This window comes from Cheilinus undulatus, linkage group 18, assembly GCF_018320785.1.
Source record: "Cheilinus undulatus linkage group 18, ASM1832078v1, whole genome shotgun sequence".
In the NCBI taxonomy this organism is placed as follows: domain Eukaryota; kingdom Metazoa; phylum Chordata; class Actinopteri; order Labriformes; family Labridae; genus Cheilinus; species Cheilinus undulatus.
This window is the reverse complement of record NC_054882.1, coordinates 14978340-15001482: the sequence shown is the minus strand read 5'-3', so window position 1 is coordinate 15001482 and position 23143 is coordinate 14978340. Positions and strand designations below refer to the sequence as shown.

General features: G+C 39.8%; 2 protein-coding genes across 2 annotated transcripts; both read left to right on the top strand.

Moving 5' to 3' along the window:
• Positions 1-1813: 1813 nt before the first annotated feature.
• fhl5 (four and a half LIM domains 5) lies at positions 1814-8024 on the top strand. The gene is made up of 5 exons (XM_041812293.1): positions 1814-2186; positions 2380-2554; positions 6759-6928; positions 7076-7262; positions 7400-8024. Exons 1-5 carry the CDS (start codon positions 2025-2027, stop codon positions 7549-7551), a joined length of 846 nt encoding a protein of 281 aa, XP_041668227.1. The 5' UTR covers positions 1814-2024; the 3' UTR covers positions 7552-8024.
• Positions 8025-10660: 2636 nt separating this feature from the next.
• Positions 10661-16888, top strand: si:ch211-266g18.9 (transforming growth factor-beta receptor-associated protein 1). The gene is made up of 11 exons (XM_041812285.1): positions 10661-11371; positions 11518-11712; positions 11902-12056; positions 14673-14755; positions 14861-15208; positions 15344-15401; positions 15477-15620; positions 15795-15929; positions 16015-16159; positions 16229-16650; positions 16731-16888. The coding sequence occupies exons 1-11, from the start codon at positions 10708-10710 to the stop codon at positions 16872-16874; spliced, it is 2493 nt and encodes an 830-aa protein (XP_041668219.1). The 5' UTR covers positions 10661-10707; the 3' UTR covers positions 16875-16888.
• Positions 16889-23143: the final 6255 nt, after the last annotated feature.

Sequence of the window (23143 nt, the reverse complement as noted above, 5' to 3'; positions counted from 1 at the left end):
AAACCTAAATACACAGGGAGTGATTGCACAAGGAGAGACAGGTGTGGCTAATGAGACCCAGGTGAAACTAATGAGCGTAAGTGGAGGGAAACTAATGCAGTATTTCATCAAAAGAACATCAGACCAACAGTCAAACACAGTGGTGGTAGAACGATGGTCTGGGGCTGCTTTGCTGCTTCAGGACCTGGACCACTTGTTGAAAAAATAATAAAGATCACACCTCTAGGGCGAAGTAATGAAGATACTGACTGGGCAGGTAGTGGGGTTGCCAGAAGCTCCTGGCCGTGCTATGGATGTCCCAAGGACCTGAAAACCATTGGTGGTGTCCGGGTCTATTACCAGGAATGAAAAGGCCTGGACAAAGACATGAACTGCTTATACATTAAATGCATTCTATGCAATGTTTTATGTCAACCATGCTCATATTCAGTAGAGTCCCTCCTCTCATGTATTGCTTAAATATTAAATGTACTCTGCAATTTTTCTGCAAGTGCGTACATCTTATTTCACAGCTGGCATTAAACACAGAAAGTTGTTAGGTGAAATGTATCACACTACTTAACATAAGTTGATTTGACAAGAGGTATTCCAGAAGTGCAGACAGAGGACAAAAGCACAGTTTACTACAATATAGTGCTTAAAAGTCTGTAAAAGTATATTAAGCTTGGGGTTGTGCTGTTGAACTGAATATCTGCAATGCTTGGATTATTACGTTGCTAATGTTCAGTTCTACTGTGCTTTGCAATTTTCCTGAATCCACATCTTTCTCAACAGCTAAGAAGAAATGCAGAAACACATTAATTAATCTTGAGCATGGTGAAGCCCCAATGATAAATACTAGCACATGTTATTGTCAGGGTACTTTATGAATTAATAATATGAAATAATGCTTTTGGAAGAAAGACAGTAAAAAAGCTTCTGTTGATTCTAGTTCCAAGCAGGTGCTACTGCATATTCACCTAGACTGGATTGGCCTTAAACACAGAGGTACTGTATTTCTGAGTGTAATTCTATTTATCTTTGCTCCAAAGCAATAAACCCAAAGTGTGTTTTTAATGAGCCTACAAGAGGATTGTTATCAGTCGGACTGTCACTATCAAACCGCAATTCCTACTCCCCCTTCTTTATTTTGCCACGGATATATTGCACATCCACAGGCCCACAGCTTCCCTCTTCTGAAGTGCTGCCAAGGCTCTCGATATCTACCGAGAGGTTCTGGCATTACAGTTCAGTACCTGGCAGTCACAAAGCTGCTGGCACCTACCTCTCTTAAGCCATCTGCAACTGCTTGTGTGTGTAGCGGGCACTGACAAAGGCCACGAGTGTGTCCAGGCACGTCACAGCATCCAAATAGCCGAGTACGTCTGCTATGGCTCTGAAAACAATCTGATACCAGAGATGGAAATAAGGAGATTTTGCTCCTTTTGGTTCTTAGATTTCCTCTCTGTCTCATGTGTATTCATGAGAAGTTGATCAGTTGATGTTAGTTGCATTTAGTGGGTTGTCATGCTCCTCAACAATAATCAATATCTGAGTCCTGTGATTACACTCTTTATTGCTTTTATGTCTTCTGGAATGAAGCAATAATGAGTAAATAATTTCAAAGGTTTAGCAATCTCTGTGCTGTCAGCTCCCTTAAAAGGTGCAGTATGATGCAGTGGAGCATGTCCATTCTCCCCGGAGATTATCACTAATAAGAGGGCTAGTATTTATAGAAGATCCCCCCAGTTGATACCCCCTAATCCTGCCTCACCCCCTATTCATCCCTGCCCCATCCCTGAGCCTGGACCGCTCACTCTCTGCAGCCCCTGGCTTCACTTCATCCTCTCAACTTATGAGCTGAGGTAGAGACTTCTTTCCTTCTTCTTTCTTTCAGATTCTTTTAAAAAGCAGCAGAAAGATTTGTTTGGACAGATTTCTTGGACCATTCTAGGCTATTTTTTCATCTTTCCTTCGCTTCTTATTGTCCAGATTTCCTCCTCCTCCTGCTCCGTTTGACCCGCAGCTAAGAAAAGCAAACAATAATGTCGACCAACGAGCGTTTTGACTGCCATTACTGCAAAGACTCCCTGTTGGGGAAGAAGTACATAATGAAAGAGGACACGCAGTACTGCACTAAGTGCTATGAGAACCTGTTCTCCAACTGCTGTGAGGGCTGCTCTTTAGCAATTGGATGTAACAGCAAGGTAAGGAAAAACACTTTATTCTTAGAGTTGTACATTTAATTCCAGTAAGCCAGACTGTGTTCTATCCAAGTAAAGGTGTAAAGTAGGAGTACTCATTTCTTCTACAGTTGGTCACGTTTTAGCTCATATATTCTGAATATTACACCTTTAAGAAAACCAAAAAAAGTACAAAGTTATGTGTTAATATCTACAGGACCTGTCCTACAAGGATCGCCATTGGCATGAACAGTGTTTCAAATGTGCAAAATGCAGCCGCTCGCTGGTGGAAAAGGCCTTTGCAGCCAAGGATGATCTGTTGCTCTGCACTGAATGCTATGCCCATGATTACTCCTCCAAGTGCAACACCTGCAAGAAGACCATCATGCCAGGTATGTTAGGAAGTTGGTTATGATGATGATGACCATGAACACACGTTTACAAATCAACTTGAACTGATTTAGTCACGAGTATAAAAAGATTAAAAGCTGGTGTACATTAGCTTTGAAACAGCTGATTTAACTGTAAGGCTTATGTAACAGCCATTCTATTTTTATCACTCTCTATCACTATTACTTATCACTGTGTAACTTTTACTATCAAAGAAAAATAAGTGTTCAGTAATAGCTTATAAACCATATAGGCTCTAATATGTGATGCATAAACATTTGTTAAGATATATTAATAAGTGGTCAAACTTTAATGGGTGCTAAAAAAGCTCTCAAGATCCCTTTATTAATCCCACAAGGGGGAATTCCACTTCCATTATTACAGACTTTTAAATTTCATAAACATGTTTTTAACATTAATTAGAAGTTAATAGAAGATAAATAACACTGTATATGAACACTTCAATTAGTGATACGATATTTAATGGCTCTTATTACACACTAGGGATGTATTGTTAAGAACCTCACAATATGATTCGATTTAAATTCCTTAGGTTGCAATTCGATTCGATATCGATTTAATTCGATATTGATTCAGTAAGATGTCGATTCAGTAAGAAGTAGAAATACACAAATAAACTGTTGACAATTTTTTAATAATAATTTTCATGCCGTTGTGAACATATATGGTTAGTCACCTCACATTTGTCTTAGCAATAAAGCATCTGAAAATAGAAATTTGCATAATAATAACTTATTTTTGCATATGGAGTACAAAAGTAAAAAACATGACACTTCTATATAAACACTTAAAAAGTAAAGCGCATGTAAACTTTTATAATATTTCCTTCCTCTTGGAAATTGTGATAAACCTCACATAACATGGTTATGGTTGATTGTTGTTTGGTTAAGTGCGGCCTCCGTCCATACAATGTGAATCACACGCACAGCGACCCCCACTGGCCAGAAGGTGAATCAATTCAGAGGATTTGCTGAATTGATATTGAATTGGGGGGGAATATTGCAATGCATCGATAAATCAATATTTTTACCCACCCCTATTACTTACAGTACATGTTAAAAACTTTGACACCTGTTTTGCCATCAATAAGATGTTAATTAACATACACGGTGTGTATTTAAACTTTTACAAGAGTTTAGTGGAAACTTAAAGGCTCTTGATACTTACAATTTGTATGTTTAAAATTATATGCCAGTTTTTAGTATTAATTAGATGCTATTAAAGGCAAATAACACTGTATATTTCCACTTTAATTAGAGCTTATATGGTACTTATAGGTTCCTAAAAGTGAGAGTATATTTTAAGTATTAAATCCTGTCTTAATATTAATAATATGTTAATAACACTTTATTAATGAGAGCTTATAAGACACATATAGTCCATATATATGCGTGTAAAAATGTATCAGTTTTTAGCTTAAATAATACGTTAACACTAGGGCTGTCATGATTATTCAGGTAAACAGGCATTATTAAAGTCAACAATTAGTGCACTATTTTTTTAAAAACACTATTAACCACACACTTTGTCTCTCTCAACACACTTTGGTTAAGAAACAGCAGCACCATTACTTAATGTATATTGTGAATAATAAAACCGTCTTTCACATTAATGCAATGTTAATTAACACCAAAAACACTTTGTATACACATTTCAATTAGAGCTTGAAAGACACTTAAAGGGTCTTAATTAGGGCTGCCAGAAGATTAAAATTGTTTATCACAATTAATCTCACCTTTTTAACCACATTCAAAAGTTCCACTATTTTGCAAAAAAAAAAGTTTATGTGTCATTTTTGGACCTTTCTACTGGCTTTAATGGTAACTGACAAACACTGGATACAGACCTGCTTTTATAGGTAGAACGAACTTAACCACTGAAAAAGGAACTTGCTATGGACTGAAAAGGAAAAAAGGAAAAAGTAAAGGTGAATGTTTTATAACATATGGTTCAGGTGACTCTTAACTTGTCCTCTGAGCTGTCTGTGAGTTTTTAAAATGAAATAAGTACTGGTGGACATATTTATATCACCATGGCTGCAGGGAGACGCTGACGTGGCTTAACCAAAGTTTTTTGAAAGGGACAATAGAGCAAGCAATTAAAAAAAAATAAGTTTTCTAATTGATGATTTTAGATAATTGCAAATAATGCCATTTATCTTGACAGCCCTACTCTTAATACTTACTGTCTTGTGAAACTCTATATACCAGTTTTTAATTTGAACAATGTTTTTTTTTTTTTTATCATTATCACTGTATATTTACACTTTAATTACTGCTGACAAGATACTTTAAACTTACAGCATATTGTATTATTTTCCTTTTTTTTTTTTTTAAAGGTTTATTTTGGGTGTTTTCATGCCTTTATTTGAAAGAGGAGGCTAGTGGATAGAGTCGGAAACAGGGATGAGTGCAGGGAGAGACATGCAGTAAAGGGCCTCAGGCCGGATTCGAACCTGGGCTGTCTGCGTACATGGGGCGCACCTTAACCACTTGGCCACCTGCGCCCTCAGCATATTGTATTTTTGAGTAATAAACTTATTTTAATATTAAGATGTTTACAATAATAAATGGCACTGCATTTTAACACTTAAATTAGAGATTATCAGACACTTAAAGGCTCTTATTACTTACAATATGTTTGTGAAAACTGTACATACCAGTTTCTAATATTAACAAGGTGTTAATAACGTTAAATAACACAATAGAATAATACTTAAATTAGAGCTTATAAGACACTTACAGGTTCTAAATACTTACAATACAAATGTTTAAAATCTATAGACAGTCTTTAGTATTACTAGGATGTTTATTAACATTAATAACAATGACCTGTTTGTATTTATATACATAAACATTATATTGTGCTTGCTATTAAAATTAATACAATTCTAATTTGTACATTTACTAGATGTCCATCATGCTCAGAAAAATAAAACCTAAAATTTGATGGGTACAAGGTAAGAACAGGTGAGCCAGTTAATAGCTTACTGCCAACACTTGGTGATGGACACAAATGCATCTAAAAATTGAAAGAAATAAATATATTAATGTTTTCCTGGAATACACAGGCACTATAGCCGTGTTAGTCATCAGGCGATTCCATCTTGCAAAACTCCAGTCTGAAACAACTGTGCTGAACTGAAAACAGTTTGGTTTAGTTGTACTGGAAGCTGGTAAAAATGGCAGCCACCGTTGTAACAGTTAGCTTGGTTTTAGCTCTAGTATAGCACCAATTTGATCAGACCTCGACCACATCTTTTTATTAAAACAAGAGCAAAGAGCCACAGTGAAAGCTTCTCTTGGCAGAGATGTGACTCTCCATAGGCTTTGGCGTGATTTTTATCCATCAACAAGCTCCTCCATTCATAAACTACAGTAGCACTAACCTACTGCCACGTTTTGTCTTGTTGCTACAATTGGCCTGACATGAATATGACAGAATATTTGTCCAGTCACCCTCAGAGTTTTTTTTAAAAGTCCTGCCCTTCTCAAACCCTTTGTATGGGAGGTTTCCCACATAAATGTGAAATATATGCATGCAATGGTTTTGAAAGAGTCTATCTGACATGCCAGGTTTAAGTGTCCAATGTGACAAAAACATCCCCATTTTACTGCAGTTGTCCTCTAATGTAAACATGCACCATGCAGCTCTATTTAGATCTCAGTGGTAGCAGCCACTCTTTCACCCCCCAGGCTTCAGTACTTAGAGCTATGAATTTAAGGTCATGAATCTGATAAAAGTAAGAAGTTGTTCAAAATAAAACTATTTTACAAGGTGTGGAAAAGTTTACTCTTGAAAACAAAACATTAGCATCCACTAAACAGCTCTTTTGGGTCTTTCAATCATATCACACATCGCAGATGGAGTTCTTTAAGTTTCCTGAGCACTTCAAGGACTTTTGATTCATGTTTGCTCAACAGTTCTGACTGAATACAAGCCTCATTTAAATATCAACCTAACAAAGTCAGTCTGCAGAGGGAGTTTTTGTACAACAATAGAAATTCCAAAAATTAACTCAGTGAACCTTGAGAAGGCTTAAAAGCCCCAAAAAACGGCATTTCTTGCTTAGATGATTAAGACTGCACCGTCCTCTCCCTACAGACGGGACAACTATTTTGGGCCATGGTGTTTGTCGTAGAGGTACCATATGCTGACTAAGCTGCTCTTCTCCCTCTGTGCCAGGTTCCCGCAAAATGGAATACAAGGGGAACAGCTGGCATGAGACCTGCTTCCTGTGCCACCGCTGCCAGCAGCCAATAGGAACCAAGTCCTTCATCCCTAAAGACACCGGCTACTTCTGTGTGCCCTGCTTTGAGAAGCAGTTTGCCTACCAGTGCAGCGCCTGTAAGAAGGTACAGCTGAGGTTTTTTTTATGTATTGGCTGCTGCAGCACAGTAAATCCCCTTGACTCTGATGTTTTAATCACACCTAACTGCATAATCAGAAGATGCATCGTAACAGGAGTGTCACGGGGTGTTTTCTCTGTGTTCATTCCCAAGGCCATCACAACAGGTGGAGTGACCTATCAAGACAAGCCATGGCACCGTGAGTGTTTCCTTTGTATCGGCTGCAGAAAGCAGCTGTCAGGTCAGCGCTTCACCTCCAGGGAGAATTACCCATACTGCCTAGAGTGCTTCAGCAACCTGTATGCAAAGAAGTGTGTGGGCTGCACCAAAGCAATCACCAGTGAGTCAGCAGCAGAGCTTGTGTTTATATTCACAGTGACCTGCCTCTCATTTGCAGCAGTGTAACAAACAAGGTGAAGCTTCTGTTGTTGTTTTTTTTAATATATAAAAGCATGCTGCTGTGTTTAATGTGCGCAGGTCTGGCAGGAGCCAAGTACATCTCCTTTGAGGAGCGTCAGTGGCACAGCGAGTGTTTCACCTGCATGCAGTGCTCCGTGTCGCTGGTGGGACGTGGCTTCCTCACCCAGCGTGACAACATCTTGTGCACTGACTGCGGCAGGGAGAAGTGACCTTTCCATGAAGGGGTCACAGGAACACCCAAGAGCTCTTATTCTGAAAGAGATATGGGTTATTCATGAATATTTCTCCATAGCATGCCTGGTACATAAACAAATTGAATGTCAAATGCTTATAAATTACTGTTAAAAATGCATCTTTAAAGCAGAGATAGTGGCGCCCACAGTTATGTAAAAGGGGAGGGGGCATGGTGAGGCTGAATAAAAACAATAAACTCAGTTCTGCACTGCTTACAAAGCATGGCCAGTTCTGTGAAAGGGCAGCCCAATGAATGTGATGCTGCTCCTGATGAATCCTCATGAAATGTCACAACAACTGAGACAAAGACAAGAACATTTGACGAATCATACCTTGCCCTCTGCTTCACCTGTGCAATAGTGGGTAATGACGAGAGACCCCAGTGTGGTATGTCTCAGAGTATTAGCTTCAGACAGCATGAACAAGTTGAAATGCCTTGGAGACATCACATCTGAGTCAGTTTAGAGCATATCTGTGAATAAAGTTATGAATGCTGTTGCATATTAAAAAATTGGAAGGTCAATTTTGTACATTGTTGTCATTTTTTACCATTTTCTCCATTTAAAGTGGCTTATTAGCTTATTAGGTAAAATGTCAAACTTGAGTGACAAGGTTTCAATTTAAACTATATAGACAAAAGCATTCAGCCACACCTGTTAGTTACATTTATCAAGTGTTTCAATCAGACCTGCCATGCAGTCTACATTTGCAAACATTTGTTAAACAAAATAGGTCATCCTGAAGAGCTTAGTGACTCCAAGCATGGCACTGTGATGGATGCCACCTTTGCAATAGAGATAAGATGGTCCAGGAAATTTCATCCCTGCTGGATGTTCCACAGTCAACTGAAAGTGGAACAGTTAAGGAACCACAGCATCTCAGCCATGAAGCAGAAGACCACATAAAGACAGCAGGATCAATGATTGCTAAGGTGTAAAAGTCAAATATAAAGTCAAGTTTAGCAGTTTTATTTTGAAAAGTACTTCATTCAATCTTTTACTAATAAATCAAAAATACATAAATCATGAAATACTCTGTCTTTTACAGTGTATGGACAGTCCTGAAATGTTTTCTGTGTTATGTTCACTATTGCTGATTATAAAATGAGTATTTTCCTCATTAAGGATGATGCAAACCTATGCAAAACTCACCAGTCCTGCATGCAGCCTGCAGTCTAGTCCTCCATTCAGACTCACAGCTGTGATTATATTTGTCTGTTATCTGTGCTGATGAACGCTGGACCATTTTCTGACAAGTTCATAACACGGTAGCATCTTTAGACCGTATTCAAGAAACTCTCCTGTGTAATCATGGGGGGAAAAAAGCTTGTTTTAACTCCATGTTGTCCATGTTTTGAACTGTTAGACTGAGATAAGGCTCCGTAGTTGTGGGGAAGTGGATCACATTTGTCCGTTGCTGGGCCGTCTTCTCTCTGACATGTACGACTCTGGCAGGGAGTTTTGGCACAATGCTCGCACCCAGGCAAATCATGTATTCTGGGTGGAATGTCTTTGAGATTTTTAAATCCTGGCTTTTCAACAACACTGGGCTCATGTCTTGAGTGAAGTGTTGTGTTACTGCTGCCGTTATCTCGGAGTCATCGTGCGGCGTATTTTAAGGAATACCGCGCGAGTTCGACCTTTCCCTTTTCAAAGTTGAACGACTGCTCAACATTGCAGATCCAGCCCTGTTTCTTGTTGTCCATCTGCTCTGAACGCAGCTAACTCGCCGCTAACTCGCCGCGCTGCTCTGTTTACCTTCCTCTCCCTTGCTTCTCTCGTCACTGATACAAAAACATGTGTGTGCGTAGGAGTTTTTTTTTGGATGGACACGGGAGAGAGAGCTCTCTGCTGTGAGAGATGCATTCAGGGACAATGGGAGAAATGAAACTCCAGCGAGAAATTCACGCTGACGGCTCAAAACTTAATAATACATAATTTACACCCGATGATCGCCATATAGTCATTTTATACATCGCGCATGGCAAAAGCTGTGATACATTGAGTTTACTCAATATATCGCCCAGCCCTACATGCAACCCTTTCAGGATAACCAACTAAGAAAATGTTCTGACTTACTTGTTCACACTAGTACATCACAGCAGGAAGTTTTCCTACAGTTTACCTTCCAGGAAATGGTGGGTTTTGTGCTCATGCATGCAGCTCTCCATGACAATGCAGGACATGACTTTTTTCATGAGTCTGTTTGTGTAAGTGTGAATAGGGCTTTTTCCAAGTATTTTTGGACAAAAAATATCCATGCATAAATAAAAAACATAGGTTCAATTGTTCATGACGGCAATCACAAGTTGAAGCCTCATTTTTTGCATTTCATCCCAAATGTATTTCTCATTTATGCAAGGGCATCTTGGCAATGAGTTCCTGCATAGAAAATGTATAAAAAGAGATGAAATCAACTCCTGATTTATGCTTCTATCATGTAAAATTACACACTCCCATAAAGCCCTTTCTAGGAATATCCTGCTGAAGTTGTCGTCTCCCAGGACTCCTGTTGTGGCTTCTGAATATATTATTTTGCTGCACTGAGGAGCAGTGATTTCTCAGGCTCACAAAGATAGCTGAGTTTGGTTTAAAATCTTTTATAGTATCATATCGTCCCCTCTCATTCACCCTTCAGGCAATCATTGTGCGGAATAAACCTCTGTATGTGCTTCTGTTGCCTCTTGACCTGTCACACCCAGCTCATTCACATTGTAAACAAACCTAGAGCGACCATATATGGTCTGATCAGCAGATCACTTCCTCTTCTACTTGTCAATTATCCACCAACCAAAATCCACAACTTTGGTTCATGCATAAGCCAAGAAAACAGACTACTGTAACTGTGGGCACCTCAAAATATCTGTCCTCCTCACCATACCTATTGTTATGATACTTGTAAAAGATGTTTTTTAGGAGGGCTGCTGGATTGGTTGTGTAAGTGTCCTCACATGGCAGGATGAGTGGGGAAAAATGCTGACAAAGGTTTCCTGTCACATGGGAGGTGAGAGTTTTCACTTCATAAACTTGTGCAGGATACAAGGAGGAACGGCAGAGAGGTAGGGGCGTGCAAATTTAACAAGATCTGTTGCTTTTTAAGCCTTTTTTTCTTTAAATCCATAATTTCTTGAAATGGCTTTTCATGCATTTACACAAACACATTTGTATCAAAAGTATGCAGGACCAAAAGAAAAGGACAAAAGCTGCATTCAGTGTATTGAGTGCTATGACAGAAATGTGTACATAGGGACTAAAGATGCCACGGTCCAGCATCTTATCTTAAATGGAGACCAGATTAAACCCAAAGAATGCAGGATGAGAAAACTTGGCTCAAGCAGCCATGTAGTCAAACTGAAGGCTGTCCCACTGTTCAACCACTTGCTGGTGTTGTGGGATCGCAGCATCATGGCCTTCAACATGTTCTCCTTGGACCCGGTTCCTGCTCTGAAGAAGATCCAGCACGTGTCTTTGTTTGAGATGTGCGACACGCTGCTGGAATCCCAGATGGCGTGCATACAGATGGTGACTTCTTCTAGTCGCAGGAAGGTGATACGGATCCATGTGGTGGGCGTGGACCACTGGGAGGTTGCAAAAGAAATCCCTCTCCTCCAGGATCCTCTGGCATTGGCAGTAGATGGCACTAGTTTGTGTGTAGCTACCTGTGACAGGTATCTCCTCTGTGACGTTACTACAGAAAGCATCCAGGAGCTTTTCCCACACACTCACAGCAGACAGCGCGTCTTTGTTACATCTGCTGGACAAGGAGAATTCCTCCTGAACGGGCCTGAATCTTTGGGTAAGTGCACAAAATTTATCCTGCAGGCTCCCATGAGCTGCTTCTTTTCCACACTGTTAACGATCTCGTCTCCTTCCTCCGTTTATCAATCTAGCCAGAGGACATTTGTTTTGCTGAGATATCATTTCTCCATCCTCATCCCTCAGGCATGTTTGTGATGAAGACGGGGATCTGCCAGCGCCCTCCCCTGCAGTGGCCTCAGGAGGTGCTGGCAGCTCAAGTGTGTTTCCCTTACACCCTAACCCTGCAGCCTCGAATGCTGTCTGTCTACAGCGTCCTCGATCAGCAGCACAAACAGACTGTGAGCCTCAGCGGAGCCAAGGGTCTGCTCTCAACATCAGGTACAGCAGGCAGCATCCATTCATCAGCTAATCCTGCCAGATTGCAGACAGAGAGGCTGTCAAATTGTGGTTTTTGTTTCGAAAAGAAAGCGTTGTGTGTGTCTCAGCTTGCACTGATTCAGTCAATCATTCTTGCGCCCACTGTTCCTCGACTCTGTGTACTGAAACCAGAAACCAATCTCCCCTCAGATGGCATGTTAGTGTTCACAGAGAGGGACATTTTCAGCCTGCGCCTGGTGCCGTTGGAGGAGCAGATCCAGACACTCGTGAGGCTGGAGAGGGTCGAGGAGGCCTTGATGCTACTAGATGGAGTTCAAGAACGTCACCCACTCGACCAGTACAAGGTGAAACGTAACAAAGAAATATAAAACAACATCATCTAAACATGTCTGACCTTTGAAATCTAGAGGCCCATTTCATAAAGCCAGTTTAGTTCAAACCTTGAGTCTGTTAACCCTGAAATGAGGGAAACTGAGATTTTTGTTTCATAGAAGGAGGAAACTCAAATCCTAGAATGAGAGCTGAGTAAAGCCTGTTTCATAAGGAGAGGAAACTTCAGCTCTGAGTCAGTTACTGTGGTAAACAAGTCTGTGAAGCAGGAGCATTTTTCTTCAATAGTTTCTCCCCGTCTCCTCTCTCTGAAAGAGCCATAAACACAGTCTCATTCCCCCATTCTTTCACTCATTCAGTTTATATCTGGCATGCTGTTCAGGGCTATTCTGAATGAAAAACCATTAAAATAAAGACACTAGACTACCCTTTTTAAATCAAATATAACACACTTTTGTGAGCCAGTATAGCTGAAGGGTTTGCATCACTCTGCAGGAAGTAATGTCAGTAAATGGGATAAAGGTTAGATAGTATTTACATTTGAAACCAACTTCATGCTGAGGATAAAACTAACACACTAGATGTGCCAGTTTAAAGAAAATCTAAGGTTTTGCTTTCAAAGTATTGATTTTGTGAGATAAAAGCTGTCAATTTACTATATTAAAGTCATAAATATACAGGATTAAGTTGTGATTAAAAGATTAAAGTATAGGCCAAAGCATGCAATTATCTTCATGTGCAAATTTACAGATTTCTTTCATTAAGACGGTTTATTCTGAATGTCCAGTGTTTGAAGATTTACAAGTTGTCATGATCTAAATAAACACAAAGCCTGGGTGCCTCTGTACATTACAGTTCTGATGGAACATGTATATATATATATATATATATATATGGGGGGGGTCTGGCTGCAGAGCACTGAGAAATATTTTATAAATAAAAGAATCGGAGGTTTAATATGGGATTAAATTAAGTATAGTCCCATTTGAGAAGAAGTCGCACAAACAGTGGGTCAATTTAGCTTTGTTAGCTTTAGCTAAAGGTAACATGAATATACTAGCTATGCAGTTACGACGTAACATTACTACATACTCTACATACACATACCTTTACGTGAACTTTGGCAAACGTAGCTAATGTAGCTACATTAGCTGTGTAGGTAACAAAACTACTTAGCTTACATAGTGTTGTTATCTTTTATCTCTCTTATCTAGCAACATTAGCCTTTGCTAAATCTAACAAAGTTTAAGCAAGCAGTTGCTTGAGTAACTGCTTCTAAAACTGGTCTAGCTTTAGCAAAGGCTAATGTAGCCAATTCAACTTTGTTGGCTTTAACTACATTAGCAACGTAGCTATGTTCCCCGTGTAGCTTACATAGCAATTGTAATTTCTATAGCTTGAGTTAATTTAGCTACATAGCTACATTAACAACATAGCTTTTTTAGCATTAGCCTTAGCTACATTAGCTGTGCTAGAGTGTTTTCATAGAGGATGAACTTTTTTGGTGTTGTTAATGTGCTATAAAATGTGTAATTTTTTTCTCCTAACAATAAGTGAATATATACAGTTTGCATGAGGATTTCTAGTTTGAGAGGGTAAAGTGTTTAGAACTTTTGTTGTCACCTGTTGACCTGCTGAATCGTTGTATTTGGGCTCCATTGGTTATGGCTTTTTGTGGTTACTTTGCCAACGCTGAACTCCAATATTAAATATCAAACTTTCAAAAGCACAGAGTAGAGATCTATACTATGATTACAATGTATCAAGTCACATGTCCCTGCCAAATTTCACAGTTATTCATACTGTAGTTTTTGGATATTTCAACCAAAACCCAAAATTTAGGCTTATTATTCCTTATAATAAGCCTGGGGATCCTGGTATGTTGTTTTTTTAGGAATGACTTCCAGGGAACAACAATTGCATATCAAGGATGTTATTTCAGAGAATTGCAGGTGCTGGTATTTTACAGCATCAGTGACCTTTAGATGAAAGCTACTGGATTTCATTCTCTGGGTATTATGAATTAAGAAGGCCTTCATGATATTACTTACAAATAGATCAAAGTAATAGACTGGTTACCAGACAGTCTGACAGAGCACACCTTACAGCTACATGACCATTTTTTCTCTAAAAGGAGAGAAACATAAAACCATTCATTAAACTTAAACAGCTTTCACACACTCTGCCTTATGTGAACTTCACAGAATCCACTTAGCTTGTTTGTATTGTCCGTCTTTGTCATGCAGTGCTGACTGCATGTGTTATTTAATAATTTCATCCACACCACTGATATGTAGATAACATGCATACATTATAACTCCATCTGCCATTGAAACGTTGCATTTGATTTCAGTTTTTCATGACTGTTGTGAGCTGTGAGCTTTCATGCAGTCAGATGATTACAACCAAGGACAGCAGATGGTGTGAGAGATTTAGTGTCGTTTGTGGCTCATATCACAGGTCACAGCGTAGAGGTGATGATGTTAGATTTAACACACTGATGAGTCGTTAGTACTTCTTAATTACTGGTTGTTTTTCATGCTGTTTTATGAACACGTTTCTTTTCTTTGCCTCAAAGATTGCAGCCTGAAGTATGTACCTGGTTTAAAGAGGCTGTTTTTTACCTGCAGGAGCTGCAGAAGGCCATCGCTCGCCTGGCTGGGTTTGTTCATTATTATCAGCAGGGTTTTACCGAGGCCAAAGATCTATTCATGTAAGAATAAAACCTGTTACACAAGTAAATCTCAATAAGCAGAGTGAATTCTGTGTCTCCTCTTTCCTACATTTAAGTCTAACAAATCAATACTCACTCCAACAGTAAAGGTGAGCTGGACCCCAGAGAAATCATCCGCCTCTACCCTGACATACAGTGCAGTCTGTGCGAGGACTTTCAATCCCAGCTTGATCAAGCAAACAAGGCCAGGGATCTGCAGGTGGTTTGGCAGGAGAAGAGAAACACATTTCATCATTACCTGCTCTTCCTAGGAGACTTTCTCAGAGCAGTCAGAGGGACCGAGCAGAGCCTGACATGCAGTAAGGAGGTGGACTGCGCCCTCCTGAGGCTGTATGTTGAACTGGGAGATGATAGAAATCTGCAGCAGCTTGTGGCTCTCCCCAGTGAGTGCAGGCTGGATCACTGTGTCCCTGTTTTGGAGCGACACAACAGGTATAAATGGGTTGTTGAAAAGGGGGCAGTAATCACATGTAACAGGTGCAAGAAAATGCTTCAATTCAGTGTTCCAGTTTGAGACATTTGGTCCAATTTGCACCGTTTCTGATGGTTCCTTTTCTGTATTTTCAGATTGTTTGCGCTGGGTTCCCTCTATAAGAGTCATGGAAATCTTATTGGTTCATTTGAGGTATCATTTCCAACACATTTTGCATAACTAATTTCTGAGCCACAGTCCCATTTTTGAGTCTTTTTTTCCTTCTAGACATGGATGAAAATTGTTGATGGCTTACACACAGACCCCATCTGCTCTGATGTGTATGGACACATCGTTACAACTCTCAGTCAGCTTGAAAACACTGATCTTGTGTGGAAATTTGCAGACTGGACCATGCAAAAGAACCAAAAGGTGCCTTTTTATTTTTAATACTCTCATCCTACTGCAGAGGGCAGAGTTGCAATACAATACAGCCATGTGTTTAGAAGATAAAACAAGCAGATTGCCACCAAATTTATGAACTACATTGCCTTGCTTAATAGGTGATTAAATAACCAATCACAGCCTCCATTTCTTCCAAAATAGATAGGTGTGCATATTTTCACCAGGCGTCCGCCAGACGCTTCATTAGAAATACAGGATGTCCTTGATTTCTTGGAGAACTACCCACTGGCGTTGCTTTTGTACCTTGAGTTTTTAATCCATGTAATGAAGAGTCAGGTGAGTACAGCCGCCTCTACCTAATGTAATCGTTTGGCCCCTTTATTAAATGCATGTAAACATGATTGGTGTAATCCAACCCCAGGAGGAGAGGCATCACAGCCGTCTGGCCCTGGCATATGTTACTCAGATGCTGCAGCAGGAAGAAGAAACTGATTTGATGGAGACCAGAGGGAAGTTGCAGCAGCTGCTGTGGGAATCTGAGTTCTTTGACATCTCTGCCCTGTATGGTGCGTGCACTTCTTTTGAGAAAGAGCTACATTTGACTAAATTACAAGCCTTTTTTATTGTCGTTGCAGGGAGAATCAAGTCTACATCCCTGCATGTAGAGAAAGCCATCCTGTTAGGTAGAAAAGGTGAGTATCCTCAGGCGCTGCAAGTGCTTGTTCATGAGGAGCGGGACCTCCAGGCTGCACAGGCTTTCTGCTGCAGGGCAAGCAAAGACCGGGACTCACAGTTCAAACAGACCCTCCTACTCACCCTGCTACAAATCTACCTGAGCTCCAAAGATCTTACAAGTGCTGCCGTAGATCTGCTGAATGACAGCACGGAGGCCTTTGAGGCTGAAAAGGTCATCCAGCTCCTGCCTGAGTCCTGGTCCATCCAGCTGCTCTCTCAGTTCTTAATTGGATCCCTCAGAGCGACCTTCCACAAGAGGCGGATGGCGAAGCTGCAGGAGGCTCTGAGCCAGGCAGAGCTCGTTCGGCACAAGGTCATTTGGGTGAGTCCGGCAAGATATTCGACATTTTTTTCGCTCGGTTGAGCATTATGTGTATTTTTTGTTTTCTTTTTTCACTGCAGATGCAAACCGCAAAAACAAAGTTCCAGCTGGACAAGGAGCAGAAGTGCAAAGTCTGTCAGAAAGACTTTGCAGAGCCCCAGTTCGCCTGTAACCTTAGCGGTGAAATGATGCACATAAGATGCACCAAACAGTCATCACTGTAAAGTCAGAGATAAAACAATCTAAGCAAACATGTGGGTTTTGTGTCTTTCTTCCAACACTCTCCAGATTAGACTTGGCAAAGTCTGTACAAGGATTCAATTCATGCACTTTGGAGCAGACACTTTCCTTAATTAGAAAAAAGAAAATACATTGTGTAAATAACAGGTTTCAGGATGCAAAGAGCAAGCTGTGCACTTTTCCACAGTGGCATGTCTGAGTCGTTTCCTTCAGACACGCTGTGGACAGCAATAGCTGTAAAGTGGATAGGGGAGGACACTCGGGTGCATGTCTTCACTGATCAGACGGTGGCGTTTTTACATGGAAACCAGCTGTGGTCAACCTGATGACCCCAGAGAACTTGACCATCATCCACTGCTGTATATATGCATCTCTGCCATCCTGGTTTCCACAGACTGTGTATATTTATCTGCATGGAGCTAGGAATAGAAAGTCCACTGAGAGGCTGCACGTGAGAGACTTTTTCATGCATTAAAATACATTTATGAGCGCTGAAAATAATCACAAGTGCAGGTTTAGAACTGAAAAGCAAACAGGTAAGAGAGGTGCAGAGTCTGGGGGAGGTTTTCTTTTTTTTTTGTAAATTTTTAAATGACATGTTTGTACAGAACATGAAAACAGACGATTTTACCCGACATCCTCCCTGTATTCTTAGACATAGACTCCAAATAGTTGCACACAAATACTGCAGTGTGTCCACATGTACAACATAAATCAGGTAAATCAGCTCAAAACCATATAATTAAGTTTGATGACACTCAAAGTGTATTTATTTGTGCTGTAATTTAGTCACTAAGGCCAACCATAACTGTTAGTGTTTCTTCATCCTGATGCATTCTGGAGACGCCTAATTGAGCGGAGTAGTTGCAGCATTTGGCTGGAGTCGGTGTAAGCGTTTGGCCCTGGGTGAGTGACTAATTGTGCTGTAGATACAGTTGATAATGAGCCCATTGGAAGGGATTATCACTCAATGATGCCCTTGCCATTTTTTTCTGTTTTCTGCAGTAATGAGGGTTTTGTTGGAGTTTTCACTGAGGGTCTGAGTGTTTTACAGTTAATGTTTCATACACAGTTTGGGCGTGAAGCCCTTTTTTAGATTTAAACTAGGATTATGGGCCACAAGATTACACCTGACTAAAGCTTTGACTTCAAATTTCTCACTTTGATTGCATAAATTTAACCTGTGACTCATGTAAATGAGCTGAATCAGATCCCAGACTGACCAAAGATTTCTTTTCAATGTGGTCACAGGACAATTGCCACGTCCACTCCTGAATGTCCATATCTCTGAGCCTCCTTTTTCAGTTTAGTCTGATGTAGTCATTTCATGCAAGAATGCAAAAACACATAGCACAAAAAGTTCTCTCTTTTTTCAGTTCCATTACATTACAGCCTGATGCTACAGTTGTTTAAATTCCTATTTTCCTCAATCTACACTGAGTACTCCATCATGACAGAGTGAAAAAAGATTTTTAGGGTTCATGGAAATTCAAATAAAAAACTGAAATATCACATTGAAAGAAATGACAAGTATTCTGACCTGTTACTCAGTCAAGTTGAAGCACCTTTGGCAGCAATTACAGCCTCAAGTCTTTTTGAATATGATGCAATAGGGTTTGCAAAACTGGAGTGAGGGATTCCATTCTTCTTTGCTAATTCTCTAAAGCCTGATCAGGTTGGATGAAGACCATCAGTGGATGACTTTTTCAGGCCTCTCCAGAGATGTTCCAGAGACGCCTCTCTATGACATTCACAGAGTTGTTCCTAAGCCACTCCTGTGTTGTCTTGGCTGTGGTCTTAGGGTCTAAGGCTGTTGGAACAAATTTCGTATAATATTTCAAAACTAATTAATATTTGAAAGCTAAAGTTACTATTCGAATTTGATTTTATTGATGTTTGCTGTTTATTATTGTTCTCGGGTCTCTCCTCTCTCTCCTTGGCCTCTACTTCACCCATAGGCCTTCTATAGAGAGGTGTTCGCCTTTCCAAATCATGTCCACTCAGTTTATAGACTCCAATCTCAACAAAGATCCAGAGAAATGGGAGGAACCTGGGCTAAAAATTTCTAAAATTCTTCAATTGTAAAACTGACTCTGGTCAATGCAATGCAATATAACAGGACACAGGAAAAGCACCTAGTTCCACATTAGGTACCTAGGTCCTGGGAAAGTTTTTGAGGTTGAAAGGCACCCAAGTTGGGAAACAAAATATTGCCAACACTTTGGCGCAATTTAAACTGTTATTTTGGTTAAACTATAACAAGAGATCCAAAGTTCTTTTCAAGCTTCAGTGCTTACTATCCATTGATACTATTGCCCATTGAAGTCACAGAGACTGCATAATTTCAGAACGCTGTATTGAAAAGAGTAAAAAATGTGGACAACCTCAGATGTATCACATAAAAAAGTGCAGAACTCAAATACTTAGGTAGAACTGAATTATTAAATCCTGACATTAAATACAAATATGTTGGTCTGTAGTTCTCAACTTCTTGGATAAGATCTAAAGACATCACTGCAGACAAAAACACAAACATTATCATCTTCCTCATGTGTTTTTGGGGTTGTTGCTGTTTACATAGACTGACTGTTCTGCTGCTCTGATTGGCTAAATTCTGGGCTGTGCCAGATGACCAGTGACTTCTGGGTGGACCTGAGGTCATGATCGTGTCCACTCCTCCCCCCTCTCTCTGGCCTCCTCTAGGAGCAATTATGATGTTCTGAACACCTGAGGTCAAGCTGCACCTCCAGTAAACTTTCTCCCATGTCTGATGCTGAGCTGCGGCCAAAAGTGACCAGCAGGTAAAAATACACACAAACAAGTCCAAGCACAACTTCTCCTGCCTAATTTAAGAATCCAGCGGGGCTGTTTGATGCATTTAAATGTCTTTTTTGGCCCTAAATTTACAAGGATTCCCCTGTTGTTGAAGCTGTTATCAGCTGCAAAAAGATGCATTCACTGAGGAAGTATGGTGGAGTATCCAGACATCAGCCTCACATTATAAATACCCATGTCGCCACAGACTCAGTGCAGTAAAGGAAAACAAGAACATTTTCTTCTAGTGCTTTTCTAAATATAAGAAAAAAGGTCTGCTGTCTGGACTGTAGAATGTTTACATGGAAAACACTTACATAGACATGTATAAGAATTTAACATTTCACTGAGCAGAGAGCCTGAGCCATGACACAACAAAAGATGACGACTTTATGACTTCTGCTTATCTTATGACAATGGCCTGTAAGTTAAGCTGTTTTCAAGATCTGCTAAGGCAGATGACCCATTTCCCCTTTTTTGGGGACTCTGGCTGTAAAAATGATTAAATAAAGGAGACTGTCATACAAGACTAGTGATCCTTAATCCCAAAAAATGGCTTCAGACTTGTTTTGAGTTTTACACAGTTTTACTGCAGAATATCCCCAGGGAATCAAGCTTAAATACAGTAATTGGAAAATGAATTATTGTACTTTCATTTGTCTGTTCTCACACAAACAAAACACTACATTTTTATACATCAATTGTGCATGCAGCAAAAAGATAAAATCACTTCTTTAAGTAGTTTTGCTTAAAGTCCATGTATGTATTTTTAATCTTATCATATATTTTTGCTTTGTTTATGTCAAACTAAACACCAGGGCATTTTAAAGCCTTTGTAAGGACTTTTTAACTGGTTATAAAACAGACTGAATTTAATAGTGATGCCTCTTTATGACCTACAAAGGCAAGTGGACCATCCAAAACATAATTGATTATTTATTATTATACAGTTATTTTTAACAGCCTGTTTCCCCTGCTGCAGGATAGGCATGCACAACCTAACAGCCTTTTTTTACATCTACTATGCAGAATCTTCACTGTGAGCTGAGATACAGTATGTATGTTTTAAAATGAAGACAAGATGGGACAAGACCTGCCAAGGTATAACTTGTATCCCTCTGTCCTCAAGTGATGTCAAGATCTAAAACCAAAAGCATCTCATGGTAGCTTTAAGCTGTGGTAATGCTAAACACATCGTTACAGTGATCATGGACTCTGATGGCCAATTATGAACAACTGCTTCACCTACCACCATCAGCCTTGCAGCTGTTACTGCTATAGTCAGAAATTTCTGCGCCATCCATTTCATTTTCATCTTAGTTGCTGATGCCAATTCTAAAACGTTTAGTCTTCTATCAAACAAGGCCATCACCACTAATTCTTCACATATTGATACCTTCATTACTGAAATTATAGCCATATCCAAGAAAATAAATTTAAGCTGTCTTTATAGCTAAGCAGCCATAAGTGTAATTTTTTTCCACTACTGTTGCTCTGCTTGTTTTCTCTTTTTCTGCATCTCCATCTTCTCTCAACCTCAACATAGCTTGGGCTGGTAGCTGCTCAACTTGAATCTGGTGTTGCTCCAGGTTTCTGCCTGTTAACAGCAAGTTTTTCCTTGTCACTGTAGCTTTGCAAAGTTTTGCTTAGTGCTGTACTCCTAGCAGATTAATATCGGGCCTTTATTTATTAATGATGTAAAAGACAATACAGTCTAGACCTGCCCTCTTTTTAAAGTGTCTTCAGATAATTGTGGTTATGAATTGGCGCAACACAAATGGTTGGTTGGCTGTTTTTTTGGTTGGTTGGTTGGTTGGTTAGTGTGTGATTGTTTTGTTACAAGGTTGGTTGGTTGCTTACAAAGTCGGTTGGATGTTTGGTTGTTGCTTTGTTTGTTTGTTTCTTTGCTAGGTTGTTTGATTGGTTGGTCAGTGGGTGGTTGTTTGGTTGGATGGTTGGTTGGTTGGTTAGTTGTTTTGTTTTGTTGGTCGTCAGTTTAGTTGGTTGATTGGTTGGTTGTTATAAGGTTGGTTGGTTGGCTTGTGGTTTAACTGATTGTTTGTTTGGTTGGTTGGTTAGTTTTCAGTTTGGTTGGTTGTGTTGTTTACTGGTTGGTTAGATGGTAGGTTGGTTAGTTGGTTGACTGGTAGGTTCATTGTTCTGTTAACTGGTTGGGTGGTAGGTCAGTTTTCAGTTTGGTTGGTTGTGTTGTTTAGTGGTTGGTTAGTCAGTAGGTTGGTTAGTTGGTTGACGGGTAGGTTAATTGTTCTGTTAACTGGTTAGCAGTTGGTAGGTTAAAACGTTGGTTGTTTGGCTTGTTGTTTAATTGATTCTTTGGTTAGCTGGTTGACTGGTAGGATGGTTTTTCTGTTGACTGGTTGGTTGGTATAGGGCCCAATGAAATCAGTTTTATTTTTTCCAAATTCGTTTTTTTCCTGTTTAAATTTTTTGAAATTCCATTTTTTAACATTTCCACTAATTTTACCATGAAAAAGAGTGTCCTGTTTATATAAATAAACAACATGTTCACTAATTAAATAGAAATAACCTTAAATTAATTGAAAAAGGGCCACAGGTGGCCACGGAGCCGTTATTTGGATAACCCTGACGTAAAATAATTATAACCAGTGAAACAGTCAGATATTTCCAACATTTTCAGACACATCCACGTGTATAATCACATCCTAACTGATGTTTATTATGTAAATGTTCTCTCAAACACAGAGTGACAGTAACTTAATAAAAAAGTAACATTAAAGTTAAATGATTAAAAGTAAACCTGTTATCTAAACTTTTCTTTACTCTCACTCTCTCTGTAACAGTCCATGCAGTTTGATGCTGAATTGTGTCCTATCCTGACTGTAACGGTTCTCTCCTCACCTCCTTGCTGCACCTACATTGCTGTCTTTCCGTCTGCATCATATCAGACTGCTACGCTATTGGGCTCATTAAGCAACCAAAGGGAACTACAGAATCTACCAGAGGAATTATTAAGCTAATTGTTACTCGAATGTAACATCACTTAGACCACGGGACTTCATAAAATCTCGAGTCTGTCCGACTCGAGTTTGAAGCCTCCAAGGGGTGAGCAGGTCTTATAGTTGTGACTTCATCTGTGTGCCTTGCGCACGGACACAACTCTCTCCCTCTGTGACTCTCTGGTGTGGTGAGGTAAAATAACTCGAAGCACAAATTGTGCCCCGCTTTAGTGATTCCCCGGAACATATTCCCCAGGTATACGTTCCTCTTTCTAAAAAATCCAGCATTTCAGTCAAATTCATTCAATTTGCATGTTAAATAGTAGATTCCATTTTTATTGGCCAATTCCGCGATTCCGTTAAAGTGGAAATCATAGGGACCTATTGGTAGGTCAGTTGGTTGGTTGGTTTATTGGTTGACTAGCACCTTGGCTATTTGATTGACTGGTTGGCTGCTCTGT

Coding starts and splice junctions, on each gene's coding strand:
- fhl5 (XM_041812293.1), top strand. CDS start 2,025: ATGTCGACCAACGAGCGTTTTGACTGCCATTACTGCAAAGACTCCCTG. Junction 6,929..7,075: donor AGTGCAGCGCCTGTAAGAAG/GTACAGCTGAGG, acceptor TTCATTCCCAAG/GCCATCACAACAGGTGGAGT. Junction 7,263..7,399: donor CTGCACCAAAGCAATCACCA/GTGAGTCAGCAG, acceptor TAATGTGCGCAG/GTCTGGCAGGAGCCAAGTAC.
- si:ch211-266g18.9 (XM_041812285.1), top strand. CDS start 10,708: ATGGCTTTTCATGCATTTACACAAACACATTTGTATCAAAAGTATGCA. Junction 11,372..11,517: donor GAACGGGCCTGAATCTTTGG/GTAAGTGCACAA, acceptor CTCATCCCTCAG/GCATGTTTGTGATGAAGACG. Junction 15,402..15,476: donor ATCTTATTGGTTCATTTGAG/GTATCATTTCCA, acceptor TTTTCCTTCTAG/ACATGGATGAAAATTGTTGA.